Source organism: Pieris rapae, chromosome Z (assembly GCF_905147795.1).
Source record: "Pieris rapae chromosome Z, ilPieRapa1.1, whole genome shotgun sequence".
In the NCBI taxonomy this organism is placed as follows: Eukaryota; Metazoa; Arthropoda; class Insecta; order Lepidoptera; family Pieridae; genus Pieris; species Pieris rapae.
The window spans coordinates 2,880,572-2,903,713 of NC_059534.1; the positions used below are offsets into that span (position 1 = coordinate 2,880,572).

The 23,142-nt window shown below is 33.6% G+C and overlaps 1 protein-coding gene across 1 annotated transcript in view; it reads right to left on the reverse strand.

The window, feature by feature from the left end:
- Positions 1 to 22,832, reverse strand: part of LOC111003321 (Krueppel-like factor luna) — a 67,345-nt gene extending 44,513 nt beyond the window's left edge. Inside the window, exon 1 of the mRNA XM_022273759.2 lies at positions 22,671 to 22,832. Coding sequence (XP_022129451.1) covers positions 22,671 to 22,769 — 99 coding nt within the window. The 5' untranslated portion in view covers positions 22,770 to 22,832. The remainder of the gene's footprint in view (positions 1 to 22,670) is intronic.
- Between the last annotated feature and the right edge of the window lie 310 nt (positions 22,833 to 23,142).

Genomic DNA, 23,142 nt, shown 5'->3' on the forward strand with positions numbered 1-23,142 from the left:
GTATGCAATGAACACTGAAATCGTCGTTATAACGTGGATCCTTGGCGAAATTAAGATTCGCACCATTTAGCTATAAATGTCCTCAAATAATGACAAAATCAGAAGCTATAACGATTCTCCTTTAGGCATTTTCAGTTTAAAATTAAATTAAAGATATAGAGTCAAAATAATAACACAGTTTTTCATATAACCTAGATTTGGACTCCGATTTCGGAATACAAGTATACTGTTTTTAATAAATCCCAGTTTCCGCAAAATTATAACGCTATTTTGATAAGACATACTTTAAGAGAAATAATTAGCCGGTAAATTGTGATTCGTTATGTTCTGAATGATTTATTGATACAAGCCGTGACATTATAACATATAATTTACCTCTTGCACATAATAACAAAGTTTTACTTTTACAATACATTTGTCGTAATTTGTAAATGTAGGCGTTAATTTGTAATAATGTTTTCTATCGCAATAAACATACTGCATAGTAGCAAGTATTACGTAAAGACGCTCCTTTGCCCCTGAGTGTTATTTTCCCTCATTACTTATTTGCAAAACATAAACGATTTACTACAAATCCGCTAGTTTTTAATATAGTTTGTTAGTCTTTGGGTCGGTGAGTTTTTTGTTTGAACAATAAACTGTTATTAAATAAGTTACAAGTACAGCAAGAACTGAGAACTTTTTGCAAGTTGCAAACTCATTACGTCAAAATTAATTTGAAGCACAGAATTCTTTAGACATTTAAGAATATATATTTCGTTTTTTAACACTTGTCTATACTTACTTATTTAAAAGTAATATTGTACACTTTTTACTTATCTTTAGTTAGAAAGGATTGACCTTTGCATTAAAAATTAAATCAAATCATATTTATTTAATTGTATTTTCAACTATGTTTATAAACAATATTTAAAAACGGAAGAATTAATTTCACATTAACTAGTCAACAGAAAATACAGGGCGAATAGTAGTTATTTTTCATCATTATTTAGACTATCTAATGACCATATGGTGAACTTGTATTTTGGAATAACAACCTCAAAAAACATGCCTTTAAAAGTATGTAATTCTTTAACACTAACATACAACTGTTAAATGCCTATTGTTTTCGTTTCTCCCTAATCGAAAAACCCATACTTGTGCTAATAAATTCATTATTCAAATACTAATTTGTCAACTAAAGTCAAGGGGCGGCCAGTTTTAGGTGTGGTATAACTATTGCGGTTAAAGTTATTATTACTATATATTTTATAATTATAAAACTTATTAATATTATAGTATAACTATGCTCCAATTTTTTTAGAAACGGCTTAATGTTGAAAGTTGCCAATACTTTTATTGCTTTTTGAAATAATTGCCGTTCCACTCTACACATCGTCACATTAGCGACAACCACTGTGAAAAGCAGTGGGCCTGGGTGGTCTCTTCTGTGGTATTTAGTAAGCTTTCGCGGCATCTAGGGCTAGTAAAAGTAAAGTTATCTTTATCATCTGGGGCTAGTAGAGAATAAATTAAAGTTGCAGGGCGCCAGGTCAGGACTGTATGGCGTATGACTCATTATCTTGACACCTGCCATAGTCAAATATTCAACAGTCCGTTTTGCAGAGTGCGCTGAAGCATTGTCATGGTGAAGGAAGATCCTGCTTTGAGGTCGCTGTTGTCGATTTTTTTCTACGGAAACAGGCAAACAGCGATTGACAAGTCTTCTTGTTAAGTAACGAAAGTGTAAAAACTCAAAAACTACAACATCTATTAATGAAATACTTTTTCAGTTATGAACAAGGTTTGGAACAAACTATAAATGAAATCAAACAACGAACTATGTTAATTAAAGAGCCACTGACACACTTCTCCACTCCTATATTCCAGGGAATTGTTATGGAGGTTATGCGCTCCGTAGACTATGCGACGCCATTTTGGCTTTGAATATAATACACTGTGGCGTTGACTGTATGATACAAATAAATATGTTTGATTCTGAGCGATTAAGATTCTTTTGTTGCTTTTGTGAGCGACGGTTGAGGTTAGCCAATACTGTTTTGTATTATCGTTCTCTATCTATTTCGCATAAATTACACGATACGTTCTATCTCATTGTAACAAAATAAAATGCAAAGTTGCTGTAGTATAACCAAGAAAACTATATCAAAAAGTAAGCATTACTAGTGAAACCAAAAACTATTTACTAGATAAAATCTAGTACATAAATAATTCCAAATAAATTACTAAGCATGAAGCGTCTTGTGTGCGAGGCAATTCACATAGCGTTTTTATACAGCCACAGTTGATCGCCTACGGCGTTCTTTGCTCGGCTAAATTTTTGATAAATTTTGCATACAACGTGAAAAGGATCCCGAACAACCTTCATCCTGACTTTATTTTGAGCACAATTTCAATATGATGCAAATTCAATAATCGATTCAGCGAGCATAGCTTATGGCTCTTTGAGAATGTGAAAAACTGTCGCACTGAAAGGTGTAATTCGCGAAATTTGTATTTTTTTTATAGAACAGGAAGAAACGGGCAGGAGGCTCACCTGATGTGGCTTAGGCAGGTCTATCAAGATCGTACCAACTGTTAAAAGGCCGGCCATTCTCGCGAGCATTCTGGCTGTATATATGTGTGTGTATAAGTAGGTGAAGAACACGGCAGGTATATCCAAATCCAAAAAGCGTACACAACTCTTAAAAGTGATACCACCGCCCATGGACACTCAATGCCAGAGGGCTCGCGAGTGCGTTGCCGGCCTTTTATGAAATTTGCCTTTTGTCTACCCTTCAAGAACGTAAGGTAAGTTATAATAAAATCTTAGTACTGGTCAGAGTAAGTTTACATAAATATGTTTATTTATTGTTATTATATATTTTAACTGTTACTTCTTCTGTACAAAACTGTTTGCATATAATTCCGCGCATAGTCTATAATATATATTTAACAAATTCCCACCAGATTCTATTCAATAAGTTCCTTAACGAATGGTATTGAAAGGAGCCCATGGGTATTTATTATTAACATCACGTTTGACTATTTCAATGATTATAGTAAAGGTGATTTTCATATATAATATGGCATACATTTTCTCACAAAAACAGTGATAGCTTAGAAGAACGAGCCACGATTGGGAACAACTTCGTTTGTATACGAAATTAACATTTGCCCCTACAGTAAAGGCAAACATTTTGATGATAGCGACATGATTGAAACCCGAGAATCAACGACATAACACACAGCTTATTTGAAGGAGTTATCTATTAAAATTATATATGGACAGATGGAATCTAAGTTAAAGGCCCATAGGGTTGTATTATCATTGGATTATTATATACGTACTTATGTAATCATGAACTATATATAGCTCAGCTATACCAAGCTCCTTATATTTTTTCATTTTCGGGAAGTTTTATTACGCCCCAGAAAGACGATTCGTGACCATGCGATCCATTATTGAATTTTAACAAATATATCTGTTCCAATATTAAGTCACAAAAAATTTTTTCGTTAGGAAGCATAAAGTTAACGATAATAATGGTGTTAGAAACTGTTTAATTTCCAGTTTTGTTGGCCAGTGTCAAGTTTGCTTACAAATAATTTCTTGAGAAGTAGCAAATTTTCTCTATTATTATTCTTATTGCGTAACAAATAAGGTCTATATTCGCGAAACTCCCAGCTCCTTTTCGCTATCGATCCTGGAATGTGCGTATCCCTAAAACGAGAGGGGTTGCGGAAAGAGGTCAAGAATTGATTTTCTGGAAACCATCAGGCTTATTCGTATGTTGTTAATAATTTGGGTCAAATAATTGGTATTTTTGTTGTATAATAAGTTAGTTATATAATTAGGCGTAATTAAAACGGATTTATATCATTCATTTTTGATTGGGAAAGAAAGTTATTGATGGGCTACTAAGTGCACTACGTGCCGTCTGCTTGATTAATATGGAAAATGAAATATTGGTTGTCAAAGCGACGAGAGTGATTCCTTTTCCGGACTAACTAACGAACCTTATGTATCTATAGTGATATATTTCAGTAACCACTAGTAGTAGTATTTTGGGATACTATCTTAAGTAAATAGTAAGTAGAAGTTAAGTAGTAAGTAGTAGTTAAATATTTTCATTACTAAGAAGAACGCTTTTAAGGAAAAAAATGTAATATTCTTTTGGAAGGGCAAATTGAAATAAATACCTACGTGTCATATGTACACAAATCCTTCAAATTTGATAGATATTCTAGGCATTTTAGGAGGTATAATATAATAGCGATACTAAAAAGTATCGTAACCTCTTAGATGTTAGTGATTTTATCAGTACATAATTATTTTACCATATATAATAAACGGGAGAGGTAGCATTGGCTATAACTTTTGTTTGCGGAAGGTAAACACCGCTGATTAAAATATATTACCATAAACCTATCATATACAGATTAGCTCTTTTATATAATATGATTACACGGGGATAATGTTATATTGCTGAATATTTTTTATACGAGGAAATTGAGAAATACCCAATATCAATTAGCCAGTGGTATGAATTTTATACCATCGTATGTCTGTTGACCTAAATCCGGAACGCACGGTTCTCAATATTTTTACTTCGGTCTGATTAAGAGCTCTTGTATGAGTTTTCCAATACGCAGCATGAGTTAATGCTTCAGCAATTTAAGGGTATAATAGCACTCCTATAATTTTATACCGGGATTAACTAAATTATTTAATTTTGACAATATGATGATAAATTTTGTTTTATTAACACAACTTTATTTAATTTTGTGTGACAATGCAATCAATTTAAATTGATAGACGATCTATAAATTGGTTTACTTTTCCTCAAACTAATATTAAGTATGTAAAATCGAAACTTTGTATGTAATATGCAAATAAACGTATTAAGTAACTAATACAAATTCTACATACTGACTCACAATAATTTATTACTTAATAATTTGATGAGTCAGATGCAACCAATGAATCTGATTCACTGATTCTTAGTTAGACATGAGTACTCTTAATACTGGTAGCTTAATTTTATCTAACTATCAAATATTTCAGTTTGCTTGTTAAAATCGGTAACTAATATTTCAAATTGAAAATTCTTGTGTTTGTCGACTGATTAATGAGATTAAATACTAAAATATAGGCAGTAATAGAGAGACGGTTACCGTGTGCACACGGTCAAGTCATGTTGCTGCTGCAGTTATTTTCATAGTGGGTATTCAGGAAACATTGATAGGAAAGTACAATATAGGTAATAGTAATATTGAAAAAAATCTATATACTGTTCCTCGTTACTAATTCTGCCACAAATAAATGTTTTACTTACTCAATTTATCAGTTGCCTACTTACACAATTCTATATAATCAAGAATCTCTTGGCATAGAAAGCATCTATCGTTAGAGGGTTATTCGCGAAATAACCTACATCAGCAATATCTTGTATGCTATGATAACGCCAGTTAGGAAAATGTTATCCAATTTCCTAAACTACGCCACAATATATTTGTGAAAGGATTAGGAATGTTAGGCGGAAATTACGACCGTGTTTAACGTTTACCTATAGTTTCTAAGTATCGACCGATTTCAATATACTTTTCTATCCCGGTGTGCCCGCTGTGAGTGGCATATTTTTACTTCTTCTTATATTAAGTTTTATCTTCCATTGCTTTTATATTACAAATGATGTATAAATTGACATAGTTGTAGCAGAAAACCTACGCGTGGAGAATTCGAAGCACTCGTTGGTATTTGTTTGAACGCGGCTAATTGCTCGCCTCTTTATGTTTACACGAATTTCTGAAATGACTTAGATTACATACGTATTTTTAGATAATGGGAGTGAGGACTTTAGCCTCAAATTTGTATGAGAAATGTTTCTAACGAATTATACCTTTGTAATCGTCATCAACATTTCACATTGGTTATATACGTGTATGTGTGTTAGAACTTACTTAAACTGTAGAAGTAAAGTGAGTTAATACTATACTGTGCACATTTACATTTAAATCAGTAAATAAAATAATAGTCGCTTATTAAACACAGCCGTGTCTGATGTACATAATCGTTAAATCACATGCCTTTTGTTTGGAATGAGTCATGATATGTCATACATATGTGCATCAAAAGAATTAGTCTGTGGTCCCGCGATCGAATTTTCTTGGCCATAAGATTCTTCTGGGGGATTCTTGATAAATAGATACTTAATTCTAAAGCCATCACGATTCTATAGAAGCGGTTGTTGGTGATGGAAGAGAATTCATGTTGGAGCTAGCGGTAATGGACAGCTTGACATAAAAGTCAAGTAAACACGTCCATCTCGTATGATATATCTCGTATAATGCCACCAAATAATTAGAATACATTTCTCTTATAGAGAAATGTATTCTAATTATTTAGCGTTAGATATACGTATATTATCTTATTTTATACGGACACCATAGTCTACTACTACTACTAGTAGGTGAGCTACTAGAATCAGTTGGTTTCAACGAGCTCAAAGAGTTCTTTGGACAAACAATACAATACAGTCATGCATTGCAATAGTTTTCGCATTATTGAAGCTATTAAAATACACGAGAGCGTACGAATAAAGAAAAAAGGTCTGAAACATGTTCGTGAAGCAAGAATGATAAAATATCTGAGGAGTTTTACGCAAGAATAAAAATTGTTAATTGTTTTGATGTTATTTTGTATTAAACAAAGGAAGATTACCAAATTTAGAAAGTTAGGGAAAAACTTTGTTACGAATAAAATATAATCACTTATTATGGAAGTATTTTCTTTATAAAATAATCCGACTATTTCCCCAGCGATTTCATTTAATAATGAGAACAGAAGTTTCCGCAAAGCAAACTATATTCTTCCAACAATATATTTTAAAACCATTCTCGGAAACGCTCGGAGTTTTAATAAGGACTGGAAAGCTTGTACGATAACAAATAGACTTTTTTCTCTACGGCCGGACTATATAATCCCTATAAATCTGATATAAATTTTCTTTCTAATTTTTTTTGTAACTATACTTTTATACTTGATTACGAATGTATTGCTATGGTTATTTGTTCATAAGTACCAATGCGTACCAATCGAATAAAATTACGTTTCAATTTGTATACATATACAAATATTTGCTACATAAAACTAAATAAGTATTATTTGACTGTTTTAAAGTTCATTTCCAAATTGGGTTGACGAAGCAAATGACTAATGAAATTAATTATAAGCGGCTTAAAAAGCATCCATGCCAACAGGGTTCTAGGCTCCGAATATGATATTGTGACATTCAGTGTCGAGAGCCTGGGTAGGTAGGGTCTTACAAGGCTTTTATAAGGAAATAGCAAAAAGGTATGCTATACTTTCTAAAGCAGTAAATACATGCGGTCTGTGCACATCTTTCACAAATGTTATGAGTCTTTTAGGAAGGTTTTTTTACATACTCTCTTCAAGTTGTGTGTGCATTATCTTCAGCTCCTCAAATAGCATTAATAACCTTGAACAATCACTCTGTAATATGCAAGAGCAACAACGATGCAATGCTGACTTAGACATTGGAATCTCTACCACTACACGCTATTCCAAGTTCCGTGGCAACGGATATTGCCAGAACTTTACCAAACAGCGTTCAAAAACTTCAGAAGCGATATCAAGATTGGAAGTTAGAATCCAGTACTCTGTGAGTCTGTACGCTTCGATGAAATGAGTTGTTCACCGAGACCCGAGCTCCACACAAACACATATATAATCACAACTAACGTGTTGTATAAATTTCGTATTATCCCGAGTTATTCCCACATTTTTTCATTAGCGCCGTCTCATCGTTATTACTTTCACCATTAACAATGGGTGTATAACTGCCCCATTCATATCACTCTTTCTATGCCCATTGTTTCATAATTATTAGGTGGAAGTGGAATATCACGAGCGCGCTAGTTGGTACCTACCTGTATTTTGTTTTTATGTGCCGAAATAAAAAAGGAGATAGTGTGACAAATTTGTGCCTTAAGAATCAGGGTCTTAAGGCCGAAGTGTGATTAAATTTAGGCACTGAATAATGAAATAACTAACGTTTTTAAACGTATAAAAAATAAAGGATATAGTTCTCAGTAATGGATAACATAGATTGATAGTAGGTAATATGTAAGAACCCACCAAGGGTTCTTAAAATTGCTTGATTTTAACTTTTTAAGAATTGAGGGGTTACAAATAAATATTATTCTTATATGTTATCTTAAAATAAAAATCCTTAGCTAGCTCCACTCAGATTTCCTCGTCTCTTGATATTTACCAGGGGAATAAGATTATACCTACTGGCTCTGTTAGCAAATACCAACTTATCCACAAAACCTACTCTACCGTAAATATTGGAAAAGCAACGTGTGCACTAGGAACATTATTCCTTCAAATTCCAATTCCTTTGACGAGGTATAACGACCCTATTCATGCATCTAAAGGAATCTATAGAATCAAACACAAAATGTAGTCTAACTAGAACCCCACTTAATAAAGATGTCTAACTGTGATCTAGACAGAGACGCTTTCTTAATTAACACGACCTCGTTCATTGGAGCAGTGTTAGCCTAGTGGCTACATTGCGACTCTCAACGTATAGTAGGTTCGATCCGCAGTTGTGCACCGAAGGAGTTTCTTTCTATGTTCGTAGTTAACATTCGCTCGGTGAAGGAAAATATCGTGAACAAACCGCCTTGGCTTTAGACCCGAAAACGGCAGTCTGTAACTGATACATTATCTAACTAAAATTGTAAACATATATGTCAGTTTTACCAATTTATCTACGGTGAATGTATTTACTAAGATTACTAGTTTATACTTTCAAATGTTAAAATCGTCAAAAGTTCGTAGAATATCTGGTTTCAAATCGCGTATAACTTGAATATTAACACTTTGTTATTCACAATATGAACTGAACACAAAGACGAAGATTTTCATCAAGGTAATAAAAACCCTCTTAAATCGATTCACTTAACAATAACCGCTATGTAGTATTTAACATGAACAAGATTGCAACGGGGAATGAAAAGAAGCTTTTTAAAAATTCAATTTCCTTGCCATCTTTATTAGGATTTTCTTAAGGCAGACGTTATTTATTATTGTTTCTTAGAACATGGGTCAACGGGCAGGAGGCGGACCTGATATTAAGCGAGAGTTCACGAATGCGTTGCCGGCCCTTAAAAAAATTGTTACGTGCTTTTTTGGAGGACCCGAAGTCGAATTGGTTCGGAAATACTTCAGGGTGCAGCTGGTTCCACATGGTGGTGGTGCGCGGCGGTGTGTGGAACAACGGACGAAACTGAAACTTAGCTACAGGTATTAACCTGAACAACTATTCTGAACTCTATGTGAAGAAGATGCAGAGTGACAAACTGAACTCATTGTGGCAACTGGTAATTCTTCGCATTGTTTTCAAGCGTTAATTACACGCATTAAAAAAAATTGGTATTAAACGCATTTTTTCTCCGATTAACATATTGTATTAAAATCTACATAAAAAGTTATTTTTAAAACTAAGTAACGACAACCTGTGGATATTAAATATTATCATGTTTCTCTACAGGAAGGGGTAAAAACCAACCATTCATGGCTAATAAGGACAAAAAACCAAAATGTGACTCAGCGTACAAAACATAGTAACTTAAAACGTAGGCTGATCTTCCCTCTCTCTTCCACAAATGCCAAGGACAGAGATAGTGAATGTAAAATTGCGAACCGGTTAGAGATACCACGAGGATCGAGTCATTTTTATTTTTAGTTATCCCATGAACTGTTTCGTAAAGGCAAGTGTATACTTGCATGTATTCCATGAGTTTGATTGAATTTAAATTTGTTTATTATGTTTACTTTATATAGTAAAATAAGTGCGCATTACCAGACGCTGTGAGATGTACAACACTTATTAAATTACTAACAGTAAAAACTGTAGCAAGAAAAATTACAACACAAAGTAGGTAAATCAATAGAAGTTTCAAAAATATTTTTTGAAACTTCTTTATGCGCATGAGGCGCATAATTTTTTTACAGAACGTCACAAAGATGTGCAGCTTTTTTGTCAAATAAAAGAGAGAGAGCGATTGAGAGTGTGAGAAAAATACACGCCATTGGTTGATGTATTCGTTTAGTATTTACATATTAGAAGTTTAGATTGAAATTCTGTCGCATAAAGTCTTGTGCAATAAACGCAGATTTTTAGTTGTTTATATTATACAAATACATGGAGTGATCATATACTGGTACATGATCATATATTGGGGCTTTTACCACTGTAATAATCAATTTACAAAGAAGTTTCACTTCTGACTCTGTATGCACTGTTATACGGATACTTGAAATAATATTAAAAAAAAACAAAATTATTTATTTGAAATAGTAATTAAGAAACACAGGTGCAATCTTAATGGGCAGTGACAATCGACTAACCCTGCTCCCGCTTGGTATGCTTATATGATCTCCTTTTCATTACTTAGCATATTAGATAGTCAAGAGGTTAGCCATAGCTCTTACATGCTAAGGGTATAACAATTAACAACCCCTCGTGTAAGATCGAAATTCAGGGTTATAACTGAACTTTAGGAGACCAATCAAACTGGGAAAAGTAGAGGCTAACCTTTTTCGTGAATGCATTAAATATCTGTGTTAGAACACGAGTGTAAATACTAAAACGTATGCATAGTGAATGAAGGGAACTCATATCCGGAGTACATGCAAGCAATTAGATGAAGGATGTATGCAAAACACTTGAGCCAATATAGTTCAATTTTAGTAGGCATAGAGTCCCAGAGCCTTTTTTATTCACATATTACAACTACGTAACAATAAAAAAAAATGTAAAATAAAAATTTAACAGGAACGACGGTAACGGAAATAAAACTTCCGTCCGAACGGAGATTTTATAATGTAAAATTAAATTCCTAGTGATTTTATTTCCTTTATAAAAGCTCACGTGCTGTTAAACGACGCCACTAATTCTAAATTAAAACTGATTAAATAAGCTAAAAATTTCATTGTCATTAGAACATCAACCTAATCATTTGAACGTATAACGAACTCTAAGATGACAAACTCACCTATTGGTTACGAACACAAGTTCAAGGTCAACAAGTCGTCAACAACATCAGACTCTAGAGAGTATGAGTCTATGCCCACGTTGTCTATGCCGTCTCGAGCTTACGACAGAAATATGAAGTTTACCTGTTATAATAAAATCTATAATAGTTGGACAAAATTATTGTGAATTTTTACAATACAGTTTACAGCCGAACACTTTCGCCTCGTTACCGTCAATTAGATGCGAAACTGACCGGCACAAATCGATCTGTGGCACACAATTTGAAGCTGACAACTGACCGACATTTGAACTTGACATTTAAAACATTTGTCATGAACGTAAGAAACAGGTGATTGAAAATTATTTTAACTAAGCTTCTCCCAAATCGACACGATGCGACAAAAATATTCTAACAGCTCATCATATTGATAACGATGTACCAAAGCCAACCAAGACAGCTACTTCGAAGAGACGTTTGCATGTCTCGCCGCATCGTACCAATACGTGGCGATGGTAACTGTCTCTTTAGATCCGTCTCCTATTGTGTGTTCGGGACGCAAGAGAAACACAGGGAGATACGCCAGCGAGTCGTCGACCGAGTGGTCGATAATTGGATCCGATACAAGGATTTCATAATCGGCGACCGATCGTACGGGATTTGTATACATCAGGCGTCCGACTATCGCAATTTAATGTCAAGGGATGGTGAATACGCCGGTCATGTGGAACTGCATTGCGTGAGTGAGTTACACCCCGAGTTTACATTCGTCGTTCACATGAACTCAGGTTTAAAAACAATCGAATACGGTCATGGTAGGGTTATCAAACACCTTCTGTTCTCCGGGTATCTTGACGCGGGCCATTACAGTGTTTTAGAGTATTATTAGATTTGTTACTGGTTATATTAATAAATTACTTATGACATATGTATTTGAATTGACTTACAATGCACTTGAAACGTTTTATCTAGGAACAGTGACTCAATAAGTATTATTTCCTGTCATGGAGTTAGTGAATATATTACATATTTTCATCGTAATAGTGTACATTGACGACTTTTTATTCGATTCTCACGTGTTTAGTAATCTCTGAATGTTATTAATCATTAAACACAGGCACGTGCGAGCTTCAACCCTGAGGAAGTACTATCAAATTCCGTCTGGCGATAATTGATTTTTCTTTCTCATTTTCTAGTGAAGGTAATCGACACCTGACATCTGTCAGACACAGAAGACAGAGACGTACTTTTCTATAATAAGTCCAAGGAATATCTATTATAACATGATTGCGTCGGGCGATAGATTAATATTTATAAATTGGAAAGTATTTTATTAACAAAAACACTACAATGCATTTTATATATTGCTAAAGATTATTTTATTAACTCGTTTGAGAAGAAATCGCTCTCAATTATATATTTACGAATCTCTTTGGAAAACAAAGAAATAGAATTATACGGGTACATTGAATAGGAACAGTTTAAGTTAATCATAGGCCCTTGACTTGTTGCTGTTTAGATGAGGGCATGTTCGTTGGGAGAGTTTGGTAAGTAGATATGTATGCAATATTACTAAATGTTTTTATTATATATCGTATAGAATACCTAATTCGATTTACCTAATTCTGATTACGTTGACTATATTTTTGATATGCTATATGATATAATATATGTCTCTTTTTAACACATGCGACACTGTTTGGCAGCAAGAGACAAATGGATAAAAATATACTGTATAAAAACAATTTCGATTTAGTCAAAAAATATAATATGTAGTATGCGTAGGAGTGTTTGTGGGTTTTTGTGCGTGAGAGAAAGACTTCATATAATTAATATTCAGCGCAATTCATTTCATAGTAATAGAAATCTTTAAGTTTTTTTTACAAATAAATACTATTTAGGGTACACAGTATAAATTTACATCATTTTAATTTTTAATTTAAAATCTGGCCTACATTTTAAAGTTTCACCAGAGCTTAAATATAATATTTTTAAGAGAAGTTCACAGAAAAATCACACACAATATTGTGTTCTGTGATTTATAGTATGCTCGCTCATAAATAATTAATTTGTAAACTTATCAATAAATTACTGTGATTCTACAATTACCATTAAATGAGAAATGAGCGAGAAACTACTATGTTTGCACAAGTATTTATTGCAGATACTTCAATATTAACCACGCACTCGCGTCTATCTTCACTCTTAATAGTGTATGCAATGCAGCAGTGTGAAGTTGAGACGGAACTCTAGTTATTCTGTGCAAAGTTTGTGATATCCTTGTAAAAATTAGGTCAGTGAAATGAGGTGGCCTCATTTGGTGTTCGTTCAATTTAATGAGAATACATTTATTTAATATGTATGACTCAACTTTGATGTTGGCGCTAATTTGTCGGACCTTCGATGACACATTCGTAGATTGGTGGTGAGACCGAGACTGATATCGTTATAAGTCAAAAAAATTACACATCTTTAATTATTATTAATGAATGGTGTTCTAAATTATAAATTCAAGAATTACAAGCATTTTTGAGGCTTTCACCAATAATAGTGAATTGAAGTCGTTATTTTTATCAACTGTATTGTTACGATAATGCACTTTGATTATTCCGGTCAATTTAGACATCCAAGGTTAAAAAAATCCCACTTGGCTGAACATTGGTAGGATTGGTCAATAGACTATTATAAAGAAAATGTGAAAAGTCCTCATCAATCCGACAAAATAATTTAAAAATGTGTGTGCAAAATAATTTACTCGGGGTCAAAGGTCACCGAAACGGGCTTTTCACGATTTTCAGCAAAATGGTAAGTTTTATCATAAATTTAGCTCAGACAAAAATTGTAGAGCAGATAATTATCTATAAAGAATGTCACAATACTATTTTCCTAAGAGCCACCGTTTTTAAGATAAATTTCAAAAAAGTTGAAAGAGTTGTAATCTTCTGATTAATACTCTCGATCTTATTTCATCATAATCTCACAGGCTAAGATGACGGTCCTTCCTAAGTTAGAAACTGTGTACCCAACGAACCGCCACAATATTATAATAATAGAAAAAACAAGGAATAAAAACAAACGACAAAAAGCAAACTATTTTTACTGTAATCTAGAACTAATTAAAAAATAAATTACCCGCTTGCTATAGAAAAAATTTAGACCTAGACTCTATCGAAGAGTTCTGTCATATAAAGTAATAATTAACCTTCTAATAATAACGGTTAAAGTAAAATATTGAATTTGAATAAATAGTTGTAATTATTTAACCGTCCTTTTAAAAAATATGAAAATGTAATTAGTCTAAGCTTAAGTTCTAATTCAGTTCTATATAATAATTATTCTAAAAAAGCCGCCGTATAGAGAGATTTCACGATTAAATGAGATCGTGGATAGGTATCTATTTGGCAGCTATTCCATAATAAACTAGGAATGTGAGGTGTAAGACATAGTTTTACACACATTTCGATTGTTATTAATTTTGTTATTTGTCTAAATGAGATTATAAACTTAAATAACTGTTTAGGTCTGACACCAGGCCATTTTAGACGCAATTAAATTTAATAACTAATATATATTTTCCCACAGCATTGGTTAAGTTCACAAATTCCCAAAGAATGGGTTTTTGGTATGTCCAAAAACCAACTAAATGTTTTTAAAAAGAAGCGCTTGTAAGGGTTTCGTAATCTGTCAGTCTGATACACATAAATTACTGTGTGAAATATTTTTGCGTCGCAGACCCACCGGAGTAAACAATTTTTGAAATACATAAGTGCGCAGTACGATCCCATTATTTGCCTTGTGGTACATGGTTCGTAAGCACCCCACTTAGACTTTGCGTCGCGTATCGTATGACTCATGTGTCCAGTCATATGCACAAAAGTAAACACGATAATCTAGTTCGTGAATCAGTCATTACCGAGTACCAGTTTGTACAACTAATTGTAACTTAGTAGTCCATAAGTTAACTTTTGTATTTTTTATCACAGTTCAGTGTTGGAAAGGCAAGTGAGCATGGAGTTGGACAGTGTTCGTATCAGGCCCATATAGCTGTTATGGCATCTTTAAGATCCTATATTAAAGGAATAAAGAGAGAACACATTAACGACAAACTGTAGATGTCAGATGTCAAATTTGATTATGTCAAAATCGTATGATTTGAATTAGAAAATAAGATAAATATCTTCACTCTGGATTTTTTTTTATTTTATTTATTGAGAAAGATTTACAGCTTACCTTATTAAATGGAATGTTTTTTACGCCATTAATATATCTTTAGATATAGTCAAGTACTAATAATATTAATTGGATAGGTGACAATAAAATGATTTTATTCAACTATATAAATATATAAGTACCAAAGAATGTAATAAAATAAGTAATTATCTGAAGTAATAAGTAATTATTACCTGAAGATGATCGAGTATTAGACGGATCGTTTAGTTATACAAGGCAGAAAACTCAAGAACTTGTTTTTCGTCTGAAAAGAATATTTTCAGAATTGCATTTTAGTCGCCTTATCGCGTTATAAAGAAAAATAAACTATAATGCTATCAGTATTTAGATAAACTTATCAGCTGATTTGATACTATTACACAACACAAGCTTGAATTCTTGCTTGGGAACCAAAAATAGCAGCGGTATGTTTTCTTCATATATTTTCTAAACACTGAATTCATTTCTTCAGTACCATATACTAATATGTCGCACTAATCTCGCGAATTACCGGACCTAGTAGGGCTATATAACATTGGTATACGTATACTGTTAATATGAGGTGAACCTACCTAAATAGTCAAAGTGAAAATCATATATAAAATTTTACTTGTTAAAGATGCAACATGTGTTTTAAGTTTGCGAAGGTTTTTTTTTATTGTATCTACGAGCAAATCATTGTATAAAAATAAATACCGACGTTATTTTAATTCGACTAAGTATTGGGTTCTTTTGTTCAGAATAGATCATAGAGTTCAATTAGTTGTGGGTTCCAAGAATCGAGTATGTATTGTTATCCTCATCGACCTATGACTATTCAAAAGCACAAGGATTGTGCGAAATCCATGAAAATGTACTTGAGCACTCGTATCCGTCCGCCAATACATCAATATCTTCTCTAAGTAATACAATAGAATAAAAGTTTAGCGTAGGAACAAGAAATGCTTGTAAATATTTATATAATTGCACAACAAAAATATTGTCAATGCGATGCGCGTTAATATGCAGGACTGGGGTTATGTAATAAACACTACCACAATGTTTTCGAAACCTACATACAGCATTTACATGTTTTATTATTCAGGGATTGGGTGCGCAATACGAAATTCAATTTTCTTCGTAACCCGTGTTTGTTTACCTCGAATTCAATAATTTTTTAGTAAAACTATGGTAGTATTTAGCGCCACTGAAATTTGTACATTTTTCGAATACTTATATTTGTACAAAGTGCCTACGTGTAAAAACCGCTGCGTAAATAACACGAAACATTAACGATGTATACGAACCTAGCACTGCTTGCATAACCACGGTCCATTATTGCATCAATCGTTTTATATCGGGATAAAATAAAAATACGTTTATTTTGGAACATAAGATCATCTAGGTATCACTTATTCCACGTCAATCAATTCGAACTTGTAGGCATCCCTACTCATCGGCAAAGACAGAGGGTGTAGGCCGAGAGAAAAAGCCGGCGAAAAAAACTCTCGGTACTCTTTTAAAAAAGCAAATCATCAAACAATATTTAAAACAAATATATCAAATTAATTAGAGGTAGCCTGCCCAGCATTAGTCCCAGGCCCTTTTATCAACTAGATAATCAATAACTTTATAGTAAGCCTTTTTACACAGCTTTTCTTTAATACATTTCTTAAATTTATTAAAAGGCAGAGATAAAAGAGCCTCTGGGATTTTATTAAAGAAGACTATCCCTTTTCCCAAAAAAGAATTACTAACTTTACACAGTCTAGTACTTACGGGGAAATTGCAGCCTGCGTTTGTTCCGAGTATTAACATTGTGCGTATGTTTTATTCTAGTAAACTTATCACTATTTGTGTATTCATACATGATATTTTCATAAATATATTGCGAGGGAAAGGTATGTATATTAATTTCCTTGAATTTATCTCTCAGAGATTCCCTACATTTTAAATTATAGATTGCACGAATATAGATAGTTTGAGATGACGAGACTCTCGGTCGGCCGTTAAGCATTGACGATAATAACGAATTGAAGGCGATAGAGGAAACGAATCCAACGCAATCTACGGCTGAGCTCGCAAGCTTTGGAGTGTCAAAACAAGTGAAGCTTTTGCGTCAAATCGGAAAGATGAAAATGCTAGATAAGAGAATTTTGAATCGAATTGTATCCTGCTGCATTGCAATTGATAGGAAATGCAAGCCAGGTACACAGCAAGACAGCACCTTATCAGTGCGCTAAGAAATATACTTGTAGGAAGATGATTGCAACTGTCTGATGAACCTGTGCCATACTTGTACATCACAGCTTAGTGTTACGTAACGAATTTGGGCTTTTGGGGTAAAACTTTACGATGCGGGCGGGGATTGCATTATGCGTTATTGTTAATATTATTTTCGTTACTTTACACCACATAAATGGTAACTTTTAGGTTTAATGAGTCACTGGGTGGTAACAAAACATTTTATCATTGGGTACAGAAAAACGTTACGGCGCGTTACATGGGGGGGGGGGAGTCAAGAATCTCGAAAAATTGCGTGACGTAATACTTGACCGCTTCCTTACTGATTGTCACAACAGTGACGACAAATGTCTATTGCCAAATGCAAACAATGATGGAGAAGCTCGCAAATCAAAACTGGCTCTTCCCCATATCTCTCACATTTCTCAACAGACTCTTAAATCTGCATTACTTACAGCTGGAAGCTCTATCACCCACACACGCATCGAACCTTCGGATTTACAACATTTAGAATTTTTTAAATCCCGTTTAGCAGACTTACTACCTACTATAAAGGAAATATTTTGGTTAAACCAAATTTCATTGGTTAAAATAACAATCTTATCGTCAGATCACTCATAATTTTCTTTCAATTTCTTTATCTATGATAAGTAATTATAATTTTGTTTTTGTTTTTTTTAGAAAAAACATCAGTAACTATCATTATTACTAAGAAGGGAAGGGGAAGCGAAGGGTAATCCGGCTACTCGGAAAGTATTAAAAACTATAAATGAAAAGAATCCAAAAGAATTAAGTCTCCACAGCATCGATCGTAGCAATTAATTGTTAAAATTAAATAAGTCCTATTAAGTATTATTAATGTAGTTCTGAACCCGCTCCTAAGCCGACTTAAAATGTTTGAAGATTATAAATTTTACGTGTAATTTTGTTAGGAGCATCTGGTCAATAGTGGCGACAATTATTTCTCAATTTCGACAGTGAACGAAGAACGGAATCAGAATATTCCAAATTCATTTAATCAAGTCCGAAACAATTTAACTTAACTTAAGAGTGTTTCCTTTACACTAAAATGTATTGGTATTTTTCAATTCAAAAATGGAATTTGGAATTTTCGCAAGTATATTCTTCTCGCCCCATTGTTACGATTATTCCAATATGTTCTATTTAAATAACCAAAGCTGCAAATACTGTATGAGCAGTTGCATTATTATGCAGACCATTATTATGCAAAACTTTATTTGTTATTCTCGATCTATTTTCGGAAGCTGAAGGAAATGAGTCAAGTATACAAGTATATATACTAAACTTTGGTAAATCAAATACTGAAATGGAATATTACGAGAACCAGTTTTACCTGTATTTTCCCAATCGCAACAACGTATTATTATTTTTTGCCCAGGGATTAATTGTATTGTACTGTTGATTTAATTACATTGTAATAATAATAATTTGTTGCAAGAATAGTACAAAAATATTTAAAGTGATACAATCGTTACTTTTCATATTCTGGCCACACAATGGCGCGCAAATTTGTACCTAAAGGAATTTTACATTTTACATTATTAGTCATATGAATTGGTCAATTGTTTGTATCCTACATACATACCATACATCAATAATTTTATATCAACCACAGTGTCTCACGCAAATAATAATTTATTGAATAATAATTTTTCCTACCCGTAATACATCAAGTCGATTTTTAAACTGTAGTCGGAAGATTTTTTAATAATGTTAAATAATTTTAAACCCTTATTGCATATACAAGGTGTTTTGCCTGAACAGTTCCAGATTTATTTTTGGCATAGCCAATTTCTCCCCATGTCTTCCGCTTACTTCGACTTCTACATTCGACTTAAAAATATGTATGTTTCTGTGCACAAATAAAGATATTTCTAAAATATAAATACGGGAAAAAATAATATGTTGAGCTCCATTAGTAAAGGTACGCAATTATCAAGACAGTTGCGCCTCAAATTGATCTAATACATTTCTTTTGAGCCTTGAAAACCCTATTTACTTCCACTGAATTTCCCCAAACTATAATTCCATATCTAAGTATAAATAAAACATGCATGATAAGCAGCTAAATACCGTATCATGATTAACAGTTTCCCTTAAGCGTTTTAACACATAAACGAAGCTGTCTATTTTGTTCTGTAAATTATCTATCTGTGTTAGTACTAAGTTTGATGAAATTAACCGATTCCAAATATAATAACCACGAGTGAATCAAGGGCGTAGAAGTACTTTTTTTTGTTTATAGACACTTGAAAGCATCAGCAGCTATTGTGTGAGGGGAGCACGCTTAGTTTTATTTTATAGAACCCTGCCAACGAGAAAGAGGCTCCCCAGATTGATCGCGAGTGCGTTGCCGGCCTTTTAATCGGGACGCTCTTTTTTGATAGACCCTAAGTCTAATTGGTTCGCAAATACATCAGTGAGCATCTGGCTCCATATAGTGATGGTGCGCGACAAAACTAAAAACACTCAGTTGTAGAAAGACGGACATCGAGGTGACACGGTTGGGATTTCGTATTCTGCCTCTATGTACGATGATGGTACTCAGCTGCAGGTTGATGATCCGAACAACAGTTCTCATAAATATCTTGTAATATGAACACGCACTTTATAAAGAGAATAAAAGAAGTTTGGAAGAACGACCGAATTGAGAATTTTACATAACGCTCCCAGTTTGGAACAAATAGCAATTAAAGAACGCAAATACAGCTGGAACGTGAGCTGAAGTGCTATTGAAGGATTACACTTAATATTCAAAACGGATTTGCTCGGTTTTAACATTTCTGAATCGCGCTTACAATTAACATAGCATAGGTACTATAAATATTATCTCGAGCGAACTGTTCGTTCCAACCAATCGTTTTTATTACGTCTTTTGCCGCGCATTGTAAAACTTGCCACCTGAACCGCATTAGCAATATGTCTAAGGCCTTTTAAACGAAAGCGCACGCGAACGACTGGAGCCTTCTGAGTTCTGGCTGCCTGCCCATGTCTTGTATAATGTTGCCTGTTTTTAAAACGCATAAATTTCTACCATTTTGTTTATACATATTTGTTGCTGTGGCATAAACATTCAAGAATCTTTAACGGCTACATGATGTAATTCATATAAAAAATAACGAATAAATTATGTATATGACATCAGCCTTATAGAAGAGACGCCTTTGTATTTACGGTCGTAAATCGGTTTTCACTTGGAAATACAAAAAACATGAGATTAATTAATACAATTGATTGTGGAACTTTGAATAGAGCGCGACCGATAAAACACCTTCAGTAACTAAACCTATAAATATTTAGAGAACTATCTGTATTACCTAGTAATTTTTTTCAGGTTTCAGTATCAGTTCTTTTTATTGATAAAGCTTGCCTTGAACTTGACTGTGACACGCACTTAAAGGCAAACATGACATACATTACAAAAAAACTAAATAAAAATCGATTCGCTTGTTAAAACCTCAGTTAAAAATTATAAGATTCGTCTTTTTCTAAACTTAATTTAGCAGATTAAAGCTATTTAAATATTGAGAGTAGTTGATTTTTTTTACAAGTGGAAATGTTTGCGCATGTTCAGGCTCCAATCCCTGAGATCATGAGTTCGAGTCACGGCTGTTTTTACGCATTTAACACTTGCTCTTACAAAAGTAAACATCGTAAGGTAACCGGCATGTCTCCAAAAGGTTTATGAAATGTCAGCCCAAAAAAAAATAACATAATCAAAGAATGCAATATATATATAGATGTACCTATCCCTTGCTAAGTGCAACGGTTATAATCAGTGCACACAGGATTCAATTAATTATTGAGATATCCGTTTTCTACGAATACCCTAAATTCGTCATATATTCGGAATCCCAGTAAGCGGAAATTAATTAGCGTTCTGTGTAATTGGCACCGTATTATCGCTTGTAGGATTACAGGAAATCTATTATTGCATGAAATACACATATTAGCGTCAGTAAGCTTTGTCTGTGTTTATTACAATGTGGGTGCTTGTTTAGCTGCGAGCAGTCAAGCAATTAAGCTAGATGATAAGTATTGAATCTTGGCGTCGTTTTAAAGTTAATAAACTTTAATTTACAAGGATAATAGAGAAAATTTACAAGTACCTACGTTGAGTGTCAACTGTCAAAGAAACATCTGTCATTTTACGCGGCGCAGGACTTGAGTAGCGCGCTACCCGTGGATTTACGACACCACTTGATAACGATTTGACATAACTTAAAACATGGTTTTGAAAAGAAATTGAAATTTACGAAATACATAAAAATTCTACGAGACTAGGTGGTATGGTCCAAAGACTGCCAATAGCCTGCGCCATGGGCGTAAAAAAAATTGAGTAGCGCGCGAAATTTCGCGTCATCTTCTTACTAAAGTTTAAAGTTGAATTGTTTTTCCGGGATAAATAAATATCAGCTAGGAAAATAGCTTCGACGGGCAGATCTCTTTTAAATATCATTAGAGTATTGTTATAATCTCTTGTATTGAAACTTTTTGTTAGTTTTATCAGCGAGAGAGATAACATATCTTTGTAAAATATTAGTATTGTATATATTCGGACAAATGGTAATTTGCGATGCATGATTCTATACACTTTAAACTTTGCAAAAAATCCGCAGACAAAAATATCACGTCTTTTTTTTACAGACTTCGTAATTACGACTTGTAAAATATTTGACAACAGATTTAATTTTCTAGAATGTACGATTGTAATTTAAAAATTACTATGAAACTTCCGTTTAAATTAGGTAAAAGTAATATTTATCCTTTTAAATTAAATTGCCTTTTAGAAAAACAACGTCCAACTTGTTGCTTAATTAGACTACCACAGTAGTACTTAATATGAGTAGTCATGGTAGTGGGATTATAAAGCCGCAACAGAGATAAACAGAAAATACGAAACATAGCTAGGATATTTTTAGTAATGCCGTAAGCATGCCGGTCCGCACCGCGCGATCAGCGCTACAAACAACGTAAAAAATATCTTAAAACTAATCCAAGTTCAAAGAGAACTAAGTTAACTTGAAGATTCGTGGAAATCGACCGCTTTACGGTCTCACGCAAGCGCGACAGTGTCCTACAGAAGATCCTAAATGGTAGAACAATAATGCGCCAGCCATCGTTCGCTTAGCATGCTATGACAAATGAAAAGACGCTCAGCAACTCACCTGTTCCCAATAATCCTCGAGGGATTTCCACTCAAAGTATCCCGTGTCAGTCACGTCCTGCAGTTCGCGGAACAGGTTACCGCTCGGTAGGACATCCATCGTCGTTACATATAATCGCGACACGAAAAATAACAATACACCACACGTCTATCTACTGCGGCAGCACGCGCACAACTGATTAAGTATGACTAGGGAAGTTCTAAACGACCGCGGCGTTGTGTAGGAGACGCGCGTATTTTTTACATTATCAATACTTGCTAGTAAGTAGAATAGATACTTTTCATATAACAATTCTCTGGATTTTTATATGTATCTAAGACTGTGTAATCTTCTACAATTTCACTCTATTAAATCCTTCAGATATTTGAATTTACGTTGTACTTTTGTTGATCGATTTAAAAGGTTTATTTCAACGACACTGATATCAATATATTATACTTGAATTGTAGTGGCAGAATTTTGACTAATATCA